This window comes from Pogona vitticeps, chromosome 1, assembly GCF_051106095.1.
Source record: "Pogona vitticeps strain Pit_001003342236 chromosome 1, PviZW2.1, whole genome shotgun sequence".
In the NCBI taxonomy this organism is placed as follows: Eukaryota; Metazoa; Chordata; class Lepidosauria; order Squamata; family Agamidae; genus Pogona; species Pogona vitticeps.
Window position 1 is genome coordinate 64883129 of NC_135783.1, and position 13384 is coordinate 64896512.

The 13384-nt window shown below is 40.3% G+C and overlaps 1 protein-coding gene across 5 annotated transcripts in view; it reads left to right on the top strand.

Moving 5' to 3' along the window:
- The first annotated feature begins 402 nt into the window (after nt 1-402).
- Nucleotides 403-13384, top strand: part of LOC110087146 (uncharacterized) — a 63400-nt gene continuing 50418 nt past the window's right edge. For 2 of the 5 annotated variants that reach the window (XM_072994294.2, XM_072994318.2), the window contains exons 1-3: nt 1175-1287; nt 2797-2897; nt 10391-10507. In XM_072994294.2, coding sequence (XP_072850395.2) covers nt 2814-2897; nt 10391-10507 — 201 coding nt within the window. In that variant the 5' untranslated portion in view covers nt 1175-1287; nt 2797-2813. Of the gene's footprint in view, nt 683-1174; nt 1288-1401; nt 1490-2796; nt 2898-10390; nt 10508-13384 lie in introns of those variants that run through there. The other 3 variants (XM_072994314.2, XM_072994298.2, XM_072994307.2) reach the window with 3 other exon arrangements.

The following is a 13384-nucleotide window of genomic DNA, read 5'->3' on the forward strand; positions in this document are numbered from 1 at the left end:
TATTTATTTATTTATTTATTTATTTATTTATTTATTTATTTATTTATTTATTTATTTGACTTGGTAACCCTGGTAACGGTGTGTGATTGTAATACTAGGAAAACTCGAGCATCTAGTGAGGATCAAATCGAGCTGATGCCAATGCTTGGATCTTGGATGTCTCCAAGAGACTCTGTGTTGAATCTCTGTAGCAAAGGCCGTGTTGCTGACACAAAGACCATAATAACAGCAAAACTCCAGCAAGCATTGGCCATTTTCATTCATCTTCCCAATGCCAAAACGGCCTAGACAAGTGGGCCAGGAATTGTGACCAGCACCAAGGCCAGAAGAAGGAATGGTAAACCACTTCTGAGCCCTCACTACCTAGAAAACCCTGAAAACGATCACCATGTCAGAATTGACATGGCAGCACATGATGATGAGGAGGACGACTCTGAGGTTACCGTTGGCCCCTTGCCTTTCATGCTGCCCCTCTCTACATTTTACCATCTAGCCCAAGGGAGGCTGTTGGAGAACAGGAGAGCATGCGTGTTTCGTGAATGTATAAGCTGATCCTGGTGAAGGTATTGCCCCGATGTGGATTTTGGATTTGATTTTATTGGCAGGGATCCGCAGGGCCCTTTGCCTTCCTGCCTCTCTCACTGAGCGGGCTGCAGGCTTCTCTGAGGAAGCGCTCCTTCGGGTAACTGTGAAGGCCCTCCGGGAGGGAAAGCGGGCGCCCTTCGCCCCGCCGGGAGCCCCGCTCGTCCGAACTGGATGCGAGCCGCTCCTCGGGGAAGGCGGCTCCGAAATAGGCGCGAACGTGGGCGAGGGGCTTTTCCTTCGGCGCGGGTGGAGAGCGCGGGTCTGGGGGGGGGGAGAAGAGAGGCTCCGCTGAGGGAGGGGGTGGCGGAGCGGGGGGGGAAGGGAAGGCGTTGGTTGCCAGGGGCCGGCTTGCTGACCGCCTTCCCAGCCTCTCGGGGCCAGGAGTGGGGGCTGAGTTCTTCCCAGAACCTTTTCCGAGCCCTGACCCGCATGTAGACTAGAGACGGAAGCTGAACTGGAGGTTACCCTCGAGGCTTGGGGCGGGGCGGGAGGCAGGTGGCGAGGACGCCGGGGGACGGGGCGCCCCCAGGAGACCTTCCCTTCTCGGGACGGTGACTGCCGAGGTCGGGGGGCCGGCGTGGGTCCCCCATCTCTCAGGCGGCCTGCCAAGAGGTCGCCGTGTTCGCCGGCGTTGGGGGGGGGGAAGAGAGAAAGGGAGCCCAAAGATCGGGGCGCGTGAAAAACCAGCAGGTTTCTCTCAGGGTGAGTGGCGGCGCTCTCTGTGGCAGTAGATTTTGATCCAGGAAAGCTGCACCCAGAAAGTGATCTAATTGCCTTTTTGCCAAGAGGATCGTAAGGCAATCCCCTATATGGCCAAACATTAATTCCCTTCCCAGAGCTTCGTGGAAAAGGATTTCCTCTTGCAGGAGGTTCTGAACTGGAAATCCCTCGAAATATCATAGAGGTAAATAGGGACATCCCCCCCCCCTTTGGATATTGATATAAAGGGCTTCATGTCTATGAAGGAGCGCCTCTCCCGGTATAAGCCCACTAAGACCCTCCTCTGTGTCCCACCCTTGAGAAGAGATTTGCTGTGTGGAGACGGGGGAGAAGGGGAGGCTTTGTCTGCCTAGCATCCCAACTGTGGAATGCCTTCCCCTTGGAGGCTCGTTTGGCAGGGTCTTTGGCATCAGTTCATTGCCAAGTCAAGACATATTTATTAGAGCCTTTGAGGGCTGATGATTGTAGCCTGCCCCAATTTTAGTAGTGTTTTTAATGTCGGAGTGAGTTAACTTTGTGTTGTTTGGTTTTAAATTGTTTTAAATATCTTTTTTTTTAAAAAAAATATTTTATACAGCTTTGTAATTCACCCTGAGATCCAGTGATAACAGAGCAGATTATACATGTTGAAATAAATAAATAAATAAATAAATAAATAAATAAATAAATAAATAAATAAATAAATAAATAAAGAAAGAAAGAAAGAAAGAAAGAAAGAAAGAAAGAAAGAAAGAAAGAAAGAAAGAAAATACTCCCCATTCCCAAACCAAGGAGCAGTGCCTGAGTGCTCCTATTCCCAACCCCTCAAATGTAAAACAGCGCTGAATGTCTCAGACTGCTTTAAAAAAACAAACTCATTTGAGAATGTATTCGTGAAGGCTTTCACGGCCAAGATCTAATGGTTGTTGTGGGTTTTCCGGGCTCTTTGGCCGTGTTCTGAAGGTTGTTCTTCCTAATGTTTCGCCAGTCTCTGGTGGTCGGCATCTTCAGAGGATAGCACTCTGTGTCCTCTGAAGATGCTGTCCTCTGAAGATGCTGGCCACAGAGACTGGCGAAACATTAGGAAGAACAACCTTCAGAACACCGTCAAAGAGCCTGAAAAACCCACAACAATCATTTGAGAATAATAATTTGAATGAGAATCCAATATTTACCGAAAGAAGGATGTAATTGTAGAAAGTGGATTGGCTACTTGATTTAACTGATGAGTAATTGTTACCCATTAAACATAGGATAACAGTTTTCAGGTAGTGAAGTTCATGGTGGCTGCACTTCTTTTGTTTAGTCTTGACTAGTTCAGCACTTTGAGTACTGAGTTGCTCAGGTAACTAGTGTTGCTCAGGTGAATATTATGTTCTGAAACAGAAGCCTGTAGACAATACCTACTGTTGATTTAAGAGTTCAGCACTTCTCACCTAATTTGATGGGGTAATATTGTGTTCTCTGCAATATGTAAGTTTGTTTTCCTTTTCTTTCATTACACCTTGCCAGAGGAACAGTAATGTGAGATGGCTACCTCCTTTCAGCCTTACAGGAAGAGTACATTCCCTCCACTTTTGGATAGTTACCTGCCAGTGAGTTACAGGAATCAGGTAATCCTTTCTAAAGTCACAAGGGGTGACTATTTTTCAGCACAATCATTGTGATGATTATATTTGAACTCTGGGGTATGTCTGTGTCGTGATGGGTCCTTCTTATTCTCCTTCTAGTAACAGTATAATAGTAAATCTTAGCTTTGGCAGAAGTTTGTGCACATAATCGTCTTAAATGTGAATTTGCATATGCTCAGTTAAAGTTTCAACCCAAATCCAATACCATGGGAGGTACTAAGTCATTGATTCTTAACCTTGGGTTACTCAGGTGTTTTTGGATTGCAACTCCCAGAAGCCTTCACCACCGGCTGTGCTGGCTGAGGTTTCTGGGAGTTGCAGTTCAAAAACACCTGAGTAACCCAAGGTTACTGTACTAAGTAACCAAGACATTGTCCAGGTGCCTCTGACATGATTCCTTTCTTTTTATGGCTTGCTGTAGATGTAGGACTTGGAAAGGTTACCCCCTTTTGGTGTCCCAAGGAAGCTTTCCTGGGAGGACCCTATTTGTGGGTGTATACCTCAGTCATGTGAAACCCAATCTTCACCAAACTTGGGGGGATTGTAGAGGAGAGGCAGAGGAAGCTTCTGTGCAATTTTTGTGTCACTAGACATCTTGAGGGCCATTTTATAGCTAAACAAATCAATGAATCAAAATTTGCTAAAATTAATTGAGTTGTAGATAGTATTCATGAGCCGTGCTGGTGACAGGCTTTGGGGGTTTGTCGGGTGAGGCAGCCTCAATAGATCCTTTTCACTCAATCAGCCTATTCCGTTACTGCCACTGTTGTTCCTTCCTTCCTTCCTTCCTTCCTTCCTTCCCAAGCTAAGAGCAAGTGGGCAAGGAGGAAGTGCCAGATCTCATTGCTCCTCTTGTGTTATTGCTCCCTCTTGGTCTGAAGGAAAGAAGGTGGTTGCAGCAGTAGGTGCCAGCGGTGGAAAAGAAGAAAAGGTCAATGGAGTCTTTTGTCACCATGATGAAATATGGCCCCTCAGAGGTTGTCCAGCCATGGCAACCATCAGTGGAGGTCATCTCTATATGGCTATCTATGTGAATAAGATGTGGTGTGGAAACTGATCACAATTGCTCTTCAGCTTTCAAACAATGTGCACCCTTTAAGACAATTGAACTTCAGTAGGCCTGGTCAAGGTTTAAGGATTAATTTAGTCACTGGCTACCTGAGTGGGGTTTTTAAATGGATGGTTGTACTTTAAATCACTGGTTCTTAACCTTTGTTACTCAGATGTTTTTGGACTGCAACTCCCAGAAGCCTTCACCATCAGCTGTGCTGGCTGGGGTTTCTGGGAGTTGCCGTTCAAAAACACCTGAGTAACAAAGGTTAAGGACCACTGCTTTAAATGAATGTTGGTGCTGGTTTTGTTTACTGTTTTTAGTGTGGTATTTGTTTGATCCTTTTTAGCATTTGTATTCTTAGCTTTAGATATTGTCTTTTAATGTCATAAGCTGCTTTTTGTTTTTCTTTCTAAGGAGAAAGGTGGAGTAAAAACAAACGAACAAACAAACAATTCAGTGGAAGTACCATGAGTGAAATTCAGCATTATGTGAGGGTTCTTGTAATTAAAAAGGCCTTTCCTCACTATCTACTTCAAACCCTGCCCTGCCCTGGTGTCTCAGAAAAACATATGGAACACATCTGAAGATTGGAGGGAGGGAATCACTCTTCTTTTTATGACAGAAGTCGTTTCATTGACAGGAAAGGCTGACTGAATTCAACCCAACAGTAAACACTACTCTCCACTACCTAAAGCAGTGGTCCCCAACTTTGGGCCCCCAGATTTTCTTGGACTACAACTCTCAACTACAATCCTGGCCAGCAAAGCTAGTAGTGAAGGTTTCTGGGAGTTTTAGTCTGGAAATCCAAGGTTGGGAACCACTGACCTAATGCATTAAACTACAGGCAACTAATTTGACTTCTAATAGTGAGCTGTTGCTTAATATTTTTTTCCCGAAGATGTAGCCACATTAGTCTGTGCTAGCATATCAAGCCAAAAATAAAATAAAGATAAAAAATAAAGACGGCAAAACGATTTTTCTTCAAAGACTGATGAAGTGGACATATCCACAGAGGTTTACATCAAAATATATTAGTTAGTCTTGAAGGTGCCAAACCCATCTTTATTTTCTATTTTTCTTTTGTTTTTGGCCTGATATGCTTAGTATTGTGTCAGCCTTTCTATGAAACCACTATTACTACTGAGCTCCTATGGCTTGCTGTTATCTCAAGTCCACAGTGCAACTTCAGTATAAAACAAGAACAGATAGCATGTCAGCCATGGTTACATCAGGTGCCAAACCCATTTTGCAGTTCTTAAAAACACCTCAAAACCATAGTATCCAAATTCAACAGTAAACTGCAACACTGAATTTTGGTGACAAATCATCATAAGCTGTCAAAGATGACAGAAAATGCTTCCTTTAAATGGTTTACCATTGAAATTTAGTGCCTGACTCAGGGAGTGTCTATTAAAACAAATATGTCTGTAAGTAAAACTAGTGTCATGCTGAAATTTTCACCCATGATAATTTTGACCAATTTAAATCAAATGCATAGGAAGTGACTTTCCTTGAAAAAGAATCCTGAAGAATAGAAATTCTGTAAAATGTCTATTGGTGGGTGACTGTCAGACATTCATTTTCTGTTACAATTACAACTCATTTAATATTTTCCTAAACTTTCTCAACTGCTCTCTCAACCTTTATATCATGCCATTCACCTCCTCATTCTCACCCTTTCCCCTTGTCTACTCACAACAACAATTTCTCCACCTTTTTAATAGCCATTTCACTTTTTAATTCCCTCCCGTAGCCTTCTGAGAGCTATGATGGCTGAGATGGTAGACATCACTGAGATGGTGGACACCAAAGAAATGGTAGACACCACTGCTGTCTGTCACACACCACATCCCAGTTTCCTACACCTTTAAAGCCTAGGGGAGGATGTCATGAGATAATTCCTTCCTCTGGACATTGGTAACTTATATACAGTAGGTTTATGAAAGGCAGGTGCAACAGGTTTTCCTGTGTTTTACATTTATTCTCAATAAATTTAATTTTTTTAAAAACCAGAAAGCATGAGCAATCAAGGAAGCTGCAGAGGGATGATGAGATGTGCAGCAGGAAAAAAAAATCCACCCCCAAATGCTGCATATATCAATGTTACAATAAGCTTAAAAATATAGTGAAAAGAAATTCTGATAATTGGGTTATAAAATAGAAATCTGTTTCACAGAGAAATAAATAGAAAACTATGGCACACTAGAAGCTTTACCCTTTCCTAGAGCTGCCCAACTACATTGGTTCGCCTCTTACTGGTTACAGAGTTTGCAGGGAAGGAGATGTGATATAAGCCTCTGTAGCAGGCAGGGGCACTGCAAAGCATATCTTTTGGAGAAAACAAGAAGACTGCACAATATGCACTTCAAATGTTGAGACTCCCTTCTGAGAAACTGTTGGAGAATTTCTTGTGGAAGAAATTCATGGAGATATTTTGTATAATGTTCCCCCCTTTTCCCCCTCCCACCAAATAGGGTGGAGAATTTCAAATCTGTGCACATATATACAATTTCAATGTCTGTTTTCTGCCATCAAATATCAATGCAGGGACCATTAGGAAAACCAGAATGGTCTATGCAAAGCCATAAAGTAGGATTGAGGAGAATTTGATTAGGTTCATGAGGTAATTAAAACACATATTCAAAGCAGACCAAGCAATAGATGAAAAGCCTCTGTTGAAAGTGAAAAAGAAGGCAGCAATATGTTATCAAACAGTATGTCAGGTATAATATTGCCATAGTAACAAGGTGATAAATATAGCTATTCATTGTCCAGTGTGGAGGCGAGATGTGTATGGTTCTATTTATTATCATTACAATTAAAAGTTGTTGAAATAGTTCTTGTAAACATCATAGAAGTAGCCATGATTTACATATTTGGTCCCTTAAGTTGTTAAGATGTAGTTTTGCACGATTTTTTCCAGGGGTCATTTGTTGTGTTTGTTGAGTGCTGACTTATTGCCATGATATCTCCACAAAGGAACCGTGGTTTGTTTACCAGAGATAAGCCATAAGCATTATTGTTGGCTTATTTGGATTCAGCTCTATGGTATATTTTGAATTTGTTTCCCCAAATACTTATCCAGGGGCTTTCCAAGGAATGGGAAAGAAGAAATGTGGAAAACCCAGACTAGTTTGTTTGTTCAGCTGCAGGACAAATATGAACTCGTGGTTTCAGAATAACTCTTACAGTATATTCAACATCTCAACAGGGCTTGCCCTCATACAATACTTGAATTTTCATAAGAAGCTGGAAATACTGTGCTCTGAAGAAGTTCAACAAGCTGCGATTCTTCGTTAAGACCTTGAGGAGCCAGCATTCCCAATCTCAGTATCCATTGCATTTTTTCTTTTCAGGAGAATCTTATTTGTGTGGATTGCACCTATTTCTCCCAAATGTTAACTTTGCAAAGAATGGTGGTTTTCCATATTTGCTATTTTGGTTCCTCGAGACTTGAATGAGAAATTAGAGTTTGTTCTTCTTTGGAACTTTTATGATTTACAAAATTCCCTTATTCTTTCTGAATCTGGAATCTTTGGATAGTCCTTATGACCCTAAAAACGATCTGCATCTAAGTCCTTCTACGTGTTCTGGGCTACATTATCATCCCTGGTGGCAATGCAGGCTGAGAATGATGTGGGTTGTTGTCAGCCATCTGGAAAGCCCCAGATTTGGACACCTTTTCAGACTTTTTCATGGTCATTGAATAAACCGTGTCTGCTGAGTAGACTCATCTAATACAATAAGATGTGATGATCCGACACACGAACCCATTTCAGCAATGGGTGAAAATATTAATTCCTGCAGCAGTTTATCTTTTAGAATCCAGTTCAATGGATAAGAAATGTGGTTACCACTATTTGGGGGTCATCAAATGGTTCCCTTCCCTTTCTTTGTTCCCCATATAACTGTATGCACTGAACTTTAGATGTTTCATAACTTCAGCACATAGTTAGCTACTGTCTGGCAAGACTGAATGTCTTGGCTCTTTTAAAATTTCCAGCTCCCTTCTGTTGCTTTTGTTGCCTCTTCAGTAGTTATTCTGGCCCTTCTGCTGCTTTTGTAAACTTTAAGGCTTTACAGAAGCAGGCCTTTCTAGAAATGGCCGGGATTATGCATGTTTGCAGCGTGTCCTTGGTAGCAAAGAATTACACACAATGTGAGGAGAGTTCTTGCCAGTTTGAGCAATGTGCTCATTAAGCAGCCCATTGGTTCTTATCCAGAGACAAAGATTTGACAAACAGGGAAAAATAGCTGAGGAAATGTATAGCTTCATCTTTTTATTTACAGATTATTTCTTGTTCTGTGCAATGTCTGGTTTACCCAGCCTTGTCATTGCACTTATGTTTTGTTACCTGTATTCAAATCATATATGACTAAACCTCAGTGCTTTTAATTCTTTTATATCATTTTACTCTATATCTTATTCAAAAGAAAGAACAACATTCAAGAGAAAGAACTCTGAACAACATTCTGTAGCTGTGTTAAATTTCAGTAGACACTTTACTTTTCAGATGCTTTTAAAAATGCTTTCCGATTTATATTAGTAGTCTCAAATTCTGAAATTAGGTTAAACGTTTCTCTTTAATTATTCTACCTGCAAGCCAATAAACTACTTGCATGAATGGTGCTGTTATTCCCAATAAATAGGGGCTGTACACATTATATTGTACATGCTACCTAAATGGACATTCACTGGTTCTACAGTTGTTTGAGGAGTGGTGAAGTTTATTCTGCTCGTCAAAAGTCAGGGTGGACTTGCCAATGGCTACCACACAAATCACACCACTGTTTGTAATCCAGTGTAGGTCTTTTGTATTAGGCTAAGAATATCCAGTGTTGTCAACTTTAATACATGAGACTGGACACTCAATGTTTTGAATGGTAGTCGTAAGAATAGCTTTATCACTTTATATGCAACTCCAATAGATTTAAACACCAACTAGCCCAATAAAGACATAGTTTCACTCTCATTTAATATATGTCATCAAGGTTTGCTTTGTATAGTGCCATATACGATCAAATTTTCTAGGGTTATACATGTGGAATTATACGTACCAGAGATGGGCAGAATTACTTTTTAAAATTACAACTCCCAGAATACCTCGGCATTGTCAGTATTCATGGTAACTAGAATATTTTGGAAGCCAGTAATTTTTCCTGCTTCTGAGAGCAATTGTCAAGTTTAAGTAACAACAGAAATAGAAAATAAGCCAATAGCATTTGTCAGCTAGTTACTAAATTAAACTTGTAACAGATAGTTTTCATTTGACTAATATATGTATTGTAATAATAATTATGTGTTTTCAAGTCAATTCCAATTTATGGTTACGTATTCGAGGGTTTTCTAGGTATAGTATATTCACAGGTGGCTTGCCATTCCCTTTTTCTGGGCTATTCTGGGACTGTAGAGCATGCCCAAGACCAGGTAAGTTGGCTCTTCTTTAAGGAAATATAGTGATGGGTTAAACTCATGACTTCTGGCTCTGCAGCCATGTACCCCACTCCCTGAGCTATCCAGTCAGCTACATACATTATACATTCTTTTTTTTTTTAAGCATGAAATTTTGAATATATGAATTCTTTATTGCTTTATAGCTGGTCAGGCTGTATATAAGAGTGTAGATTAAGCCAATCTTTAAAAATAGTATCTAATTTAATATAGGAAGTTTCCTTTTCCCCCTTTCTGGAACTTAATTTCAAATCCTGCATTGTTTAAGGATACTAACTTTACAAATATTTTAAAACACAGACTGATGAACAGGAAGATAAATTGCCATCTTTTTCTTTAAGAGCCACATGCCTAGTAGAAATCTGATTTCTCCTGGTGATGCAGTTATATGAAAAAAAATTGCTATAAGATTGCTATAAACCACCCAGAGTAGACCCTTGGACTAGATGGGCGGGATAGAAATCAAATCAAATCAAATCAAATCAAATCAAATCAAATCAAATCAAATCAAATCAAATCAAATCAATCAATCAATCAATCAATCAATCAATCAATCAATCAATCAATCAATCAATCAATCAATAAGATTCACTAATGAAATCCAGATTGTTGAATAAACTTAGAAACTCTTATTTTATAGGTAGCTGACGTCAGAATAGGGCTCCTGGAGAAAAGCATTTACCCCGTTGACTTTTGTAGCTGCCCTGTTCCGTGATTAGGAATTAATGCAAATCTGTACAGTTGTCCTTGGAATATATTAAAAGCACAATATCTCCCACATGGCATCAATACCTCAGGCCAGCAGCACAACTTAAGTTGTAGGTCCACACAGTCCAGATCAGTTTTCTTCTGGCTATTGTCCTATGACAATAAATACTAAACTGTAAAAATGAAATAAGATGAAATGACTAAAAAATGAAAACTTTGAAGCAACTATTGCTCAATTTTCTGATTTTTGTTTTTACCCAGAATGTCCCAGACCAGCAAAAGGTAGAAACAGGCAATAAAAGAAAGACGAGGAACAACAGCCAAGTCTTAAGTGATGAAAGGAAAGAAGAACTCATCAAGAAAGCTCTGCAAGAACAGGTAACGTGGCCTGCTCTTATAGATAATGTGTTTAGTGGGTTTTGTTTTCTGCCCGCAGAGATGTAGCATACCAAGTGCCCAGTTGATCCCTAAATGCAGTGAAGAGAAATTAAACAGGATAGTACTGACTGTCAGTGACCAGAATATTGAAAGGTGCGAATTGGTTTACCACTTGTATGTTTTGCTTATATCTTTACAAGGTTGAGGGCGATAGACTGAGGGAAGGAGCTGAGCATTTGCTAGAGAGTTTTGGGATTCTCTGAGGCAAGGCTTGTTTGTTGCCTTCTTGTGTTGAACTGATAGGTCTTTGAAACTTGAATCACAGGATAGTAATGGCTGTTACTGATGTGGAGATGTCTTCCAAAAACCCTCACCCCCCCCCAATTATTTTCTCACAATTAAGCATTCAAGTATATACTGTACAGTATTTCCAAAGAAATCAAGAGATTTGCACTCAACAGCACCATCTGTTGGAGGATATATATAATAGCTGCATTTCTTATTTTCTTAATTCTCTCCCCTAGCTGCACTTTCAGCTTGCAGAATGTACTGTATACACAGTAAACCTACAATGTAAATCATCCTACAACATTGTCAGCTGTGCAATAGAATACAGTGCCCACCTATTTCATTCATTATGCTAAGTACAGTTTGTTCCCTATGAAGAGAGAAAGAAAGAAACTGTTCGGGCAAATAGATGGTCCCACAATGCTTTCGATTTTTGTTATCAGGGTACATTTTTTAAAATAATGCCAGACAACATGGCATATTGGGACAAAAACGGTACTAATGAATTGTTTGTCATTTTTCTGCAAACCTGCTATTGTTGTTGTTGTTTAGTCATTTAGTCGTGTCCAACTCTTCGTGACCCCATGGACTACCAGAGCACGCCAGGCCCTCCTGTCTTCCACTGCCTCCCAGAGCTGGGCCAAATTCATGTTGGTCACTTCGATGACACTGTCCAACCATCTCATCCTCGGTCGTCCCCTTCTCCTCTTGCCTTCACACTTTCCCAACATCAGGGTCTTTTCCAGGGAGTCTTCTCTTCTCATGAGATGGCCAAAGTATTGGAACCTCAGCTTCAGGATTTGTCCTTTCAGTGAGCACTCAGGCTTGATTTCCTTTAGAATGGATAGGTTTGTTCTCCTTGCAGTCCAGGGGACTCTCAAGAGCCTCCTCTAGCACCACAATTCAAAAGCATCAATTCTTCAGCGGTCAGCTTTCTTTATGGTCCAGCTCTCACTTCCGTACATCACTACAGGAAAAACCATAGCTTTGACTGTTTGGACTTTTGTTGGCAAGGTGATGTCTCTGCTTTTTAAGATGCTGTCAAGGTTTGTCATTGCTTTCCTCCCAAGAAGCAGGCGTCTTTTAATTTCGGGGCTGCTGTCCCCATCTGCAGTGATCATGGAGCCCAAGAAAGTAAAATCTGTCACTACCTCCATATCTTCCCCTTCTATTTGCCAGGACGTGCTGGGACCAGTGGCCATGATCTTCGTTTTTTTTTGATGTTGAGCTTCAGACCATTTTTTGCGCTCTCCTCTTTCACCCTCATTACAAGGTTCCTTAATTCCTCCTCACTTTCTGCCATCAGAGTGGTATCATCTGCATATCTGAGGTTGTTGAATTGAATTGTGGTGCTGGAGAAGACTCTTGAGAGTCCCCTGGACTGCAAGGAGAACAAACCTGCTATAATGAAGCAGAAATAACATGTTCTGGTTGTCAGTAGGCTGGCTGCACTTGGGAGAGGATGAAACTGAGTCTCTTGGGAGATCACTGAAATTCATTGGGACCAGGAAATACTCCACAATACAAAAAAGGATACATGTTATTTTATTTTACTTTATATAATTTTATTTCACTGCTGTTCCACTTATGAAACCAGGCAAAACCTGTAGCATCGGGAGAGGGGTTTTCGGTGCACATGTTATTTCCCATTTGCATATCCCTACCTCACCTAAATATTTGGCATAGTTTATGTTTTCATAGTGTTTCTATGAGCCTTACCTTGCAGTTGTGAAAACGCTGAAAAGTATTTAGCAAAATGCCCTTACAAGCACAGCAGCAGATCTTTGCTGTGGACTTACAAAAGCTGGTCTGACTTCTGAGTATGATGGGAATGCAGAGAGCAGGGCCTGCCTGTGTCCCATGTTACTATCAAGTTTCATGCTCTTACATAATGCATGAAGGAGCTAGTGCTTTCTGGGTTTAGATGGTCAATTCTGCACATTCAAACACTGTTTTAGACATAGGGCATTTTGGTATCCTAGAATCCACTAGACATCTCAGTATGTCAGAAAATATACTACAGAGTGCATGTTTCTTTATCCTTGCATTGAGAGTCCAGTTTTAATACATACAGATTGCTAGTGTTACATATAGTTTAGATAATTTATTAACACAATGAACAGATGACAGATCAAGAAGAGGGAACAGGAAAACTTTATAAACCACATTTATAGCATGCTGACATTATGCAGAGTTTGAGGACCATGGCACATTTAAGGGGATATAATGCATCAGTAATATATTGTATCTCCTAGAACTTTTTCTCCTTTGGAATATGGATGCTGTACTATAGCCATTATACTGTTATATTTATTTATTTATTTATTTATTTATTTATTTATTTATTTATTTATTTATTTATTTATTTATTTATTTATTTTTTATTTATTTATTTATTTATTTATTTATTTATTTATTCTATTTATATCCCGCCTATCTAGTCGATTAAGACCACTCTAGGCAGCTAGACCACTCTATGGAAATGGTAGGAATGTATCACAAGGAAAATATTTTAGAAGAGGTAGCCATGTAAGTCTGTGGTAGCATAAAAACAAAATAAAAATAAAAAATAATCAGACAAAATATTGT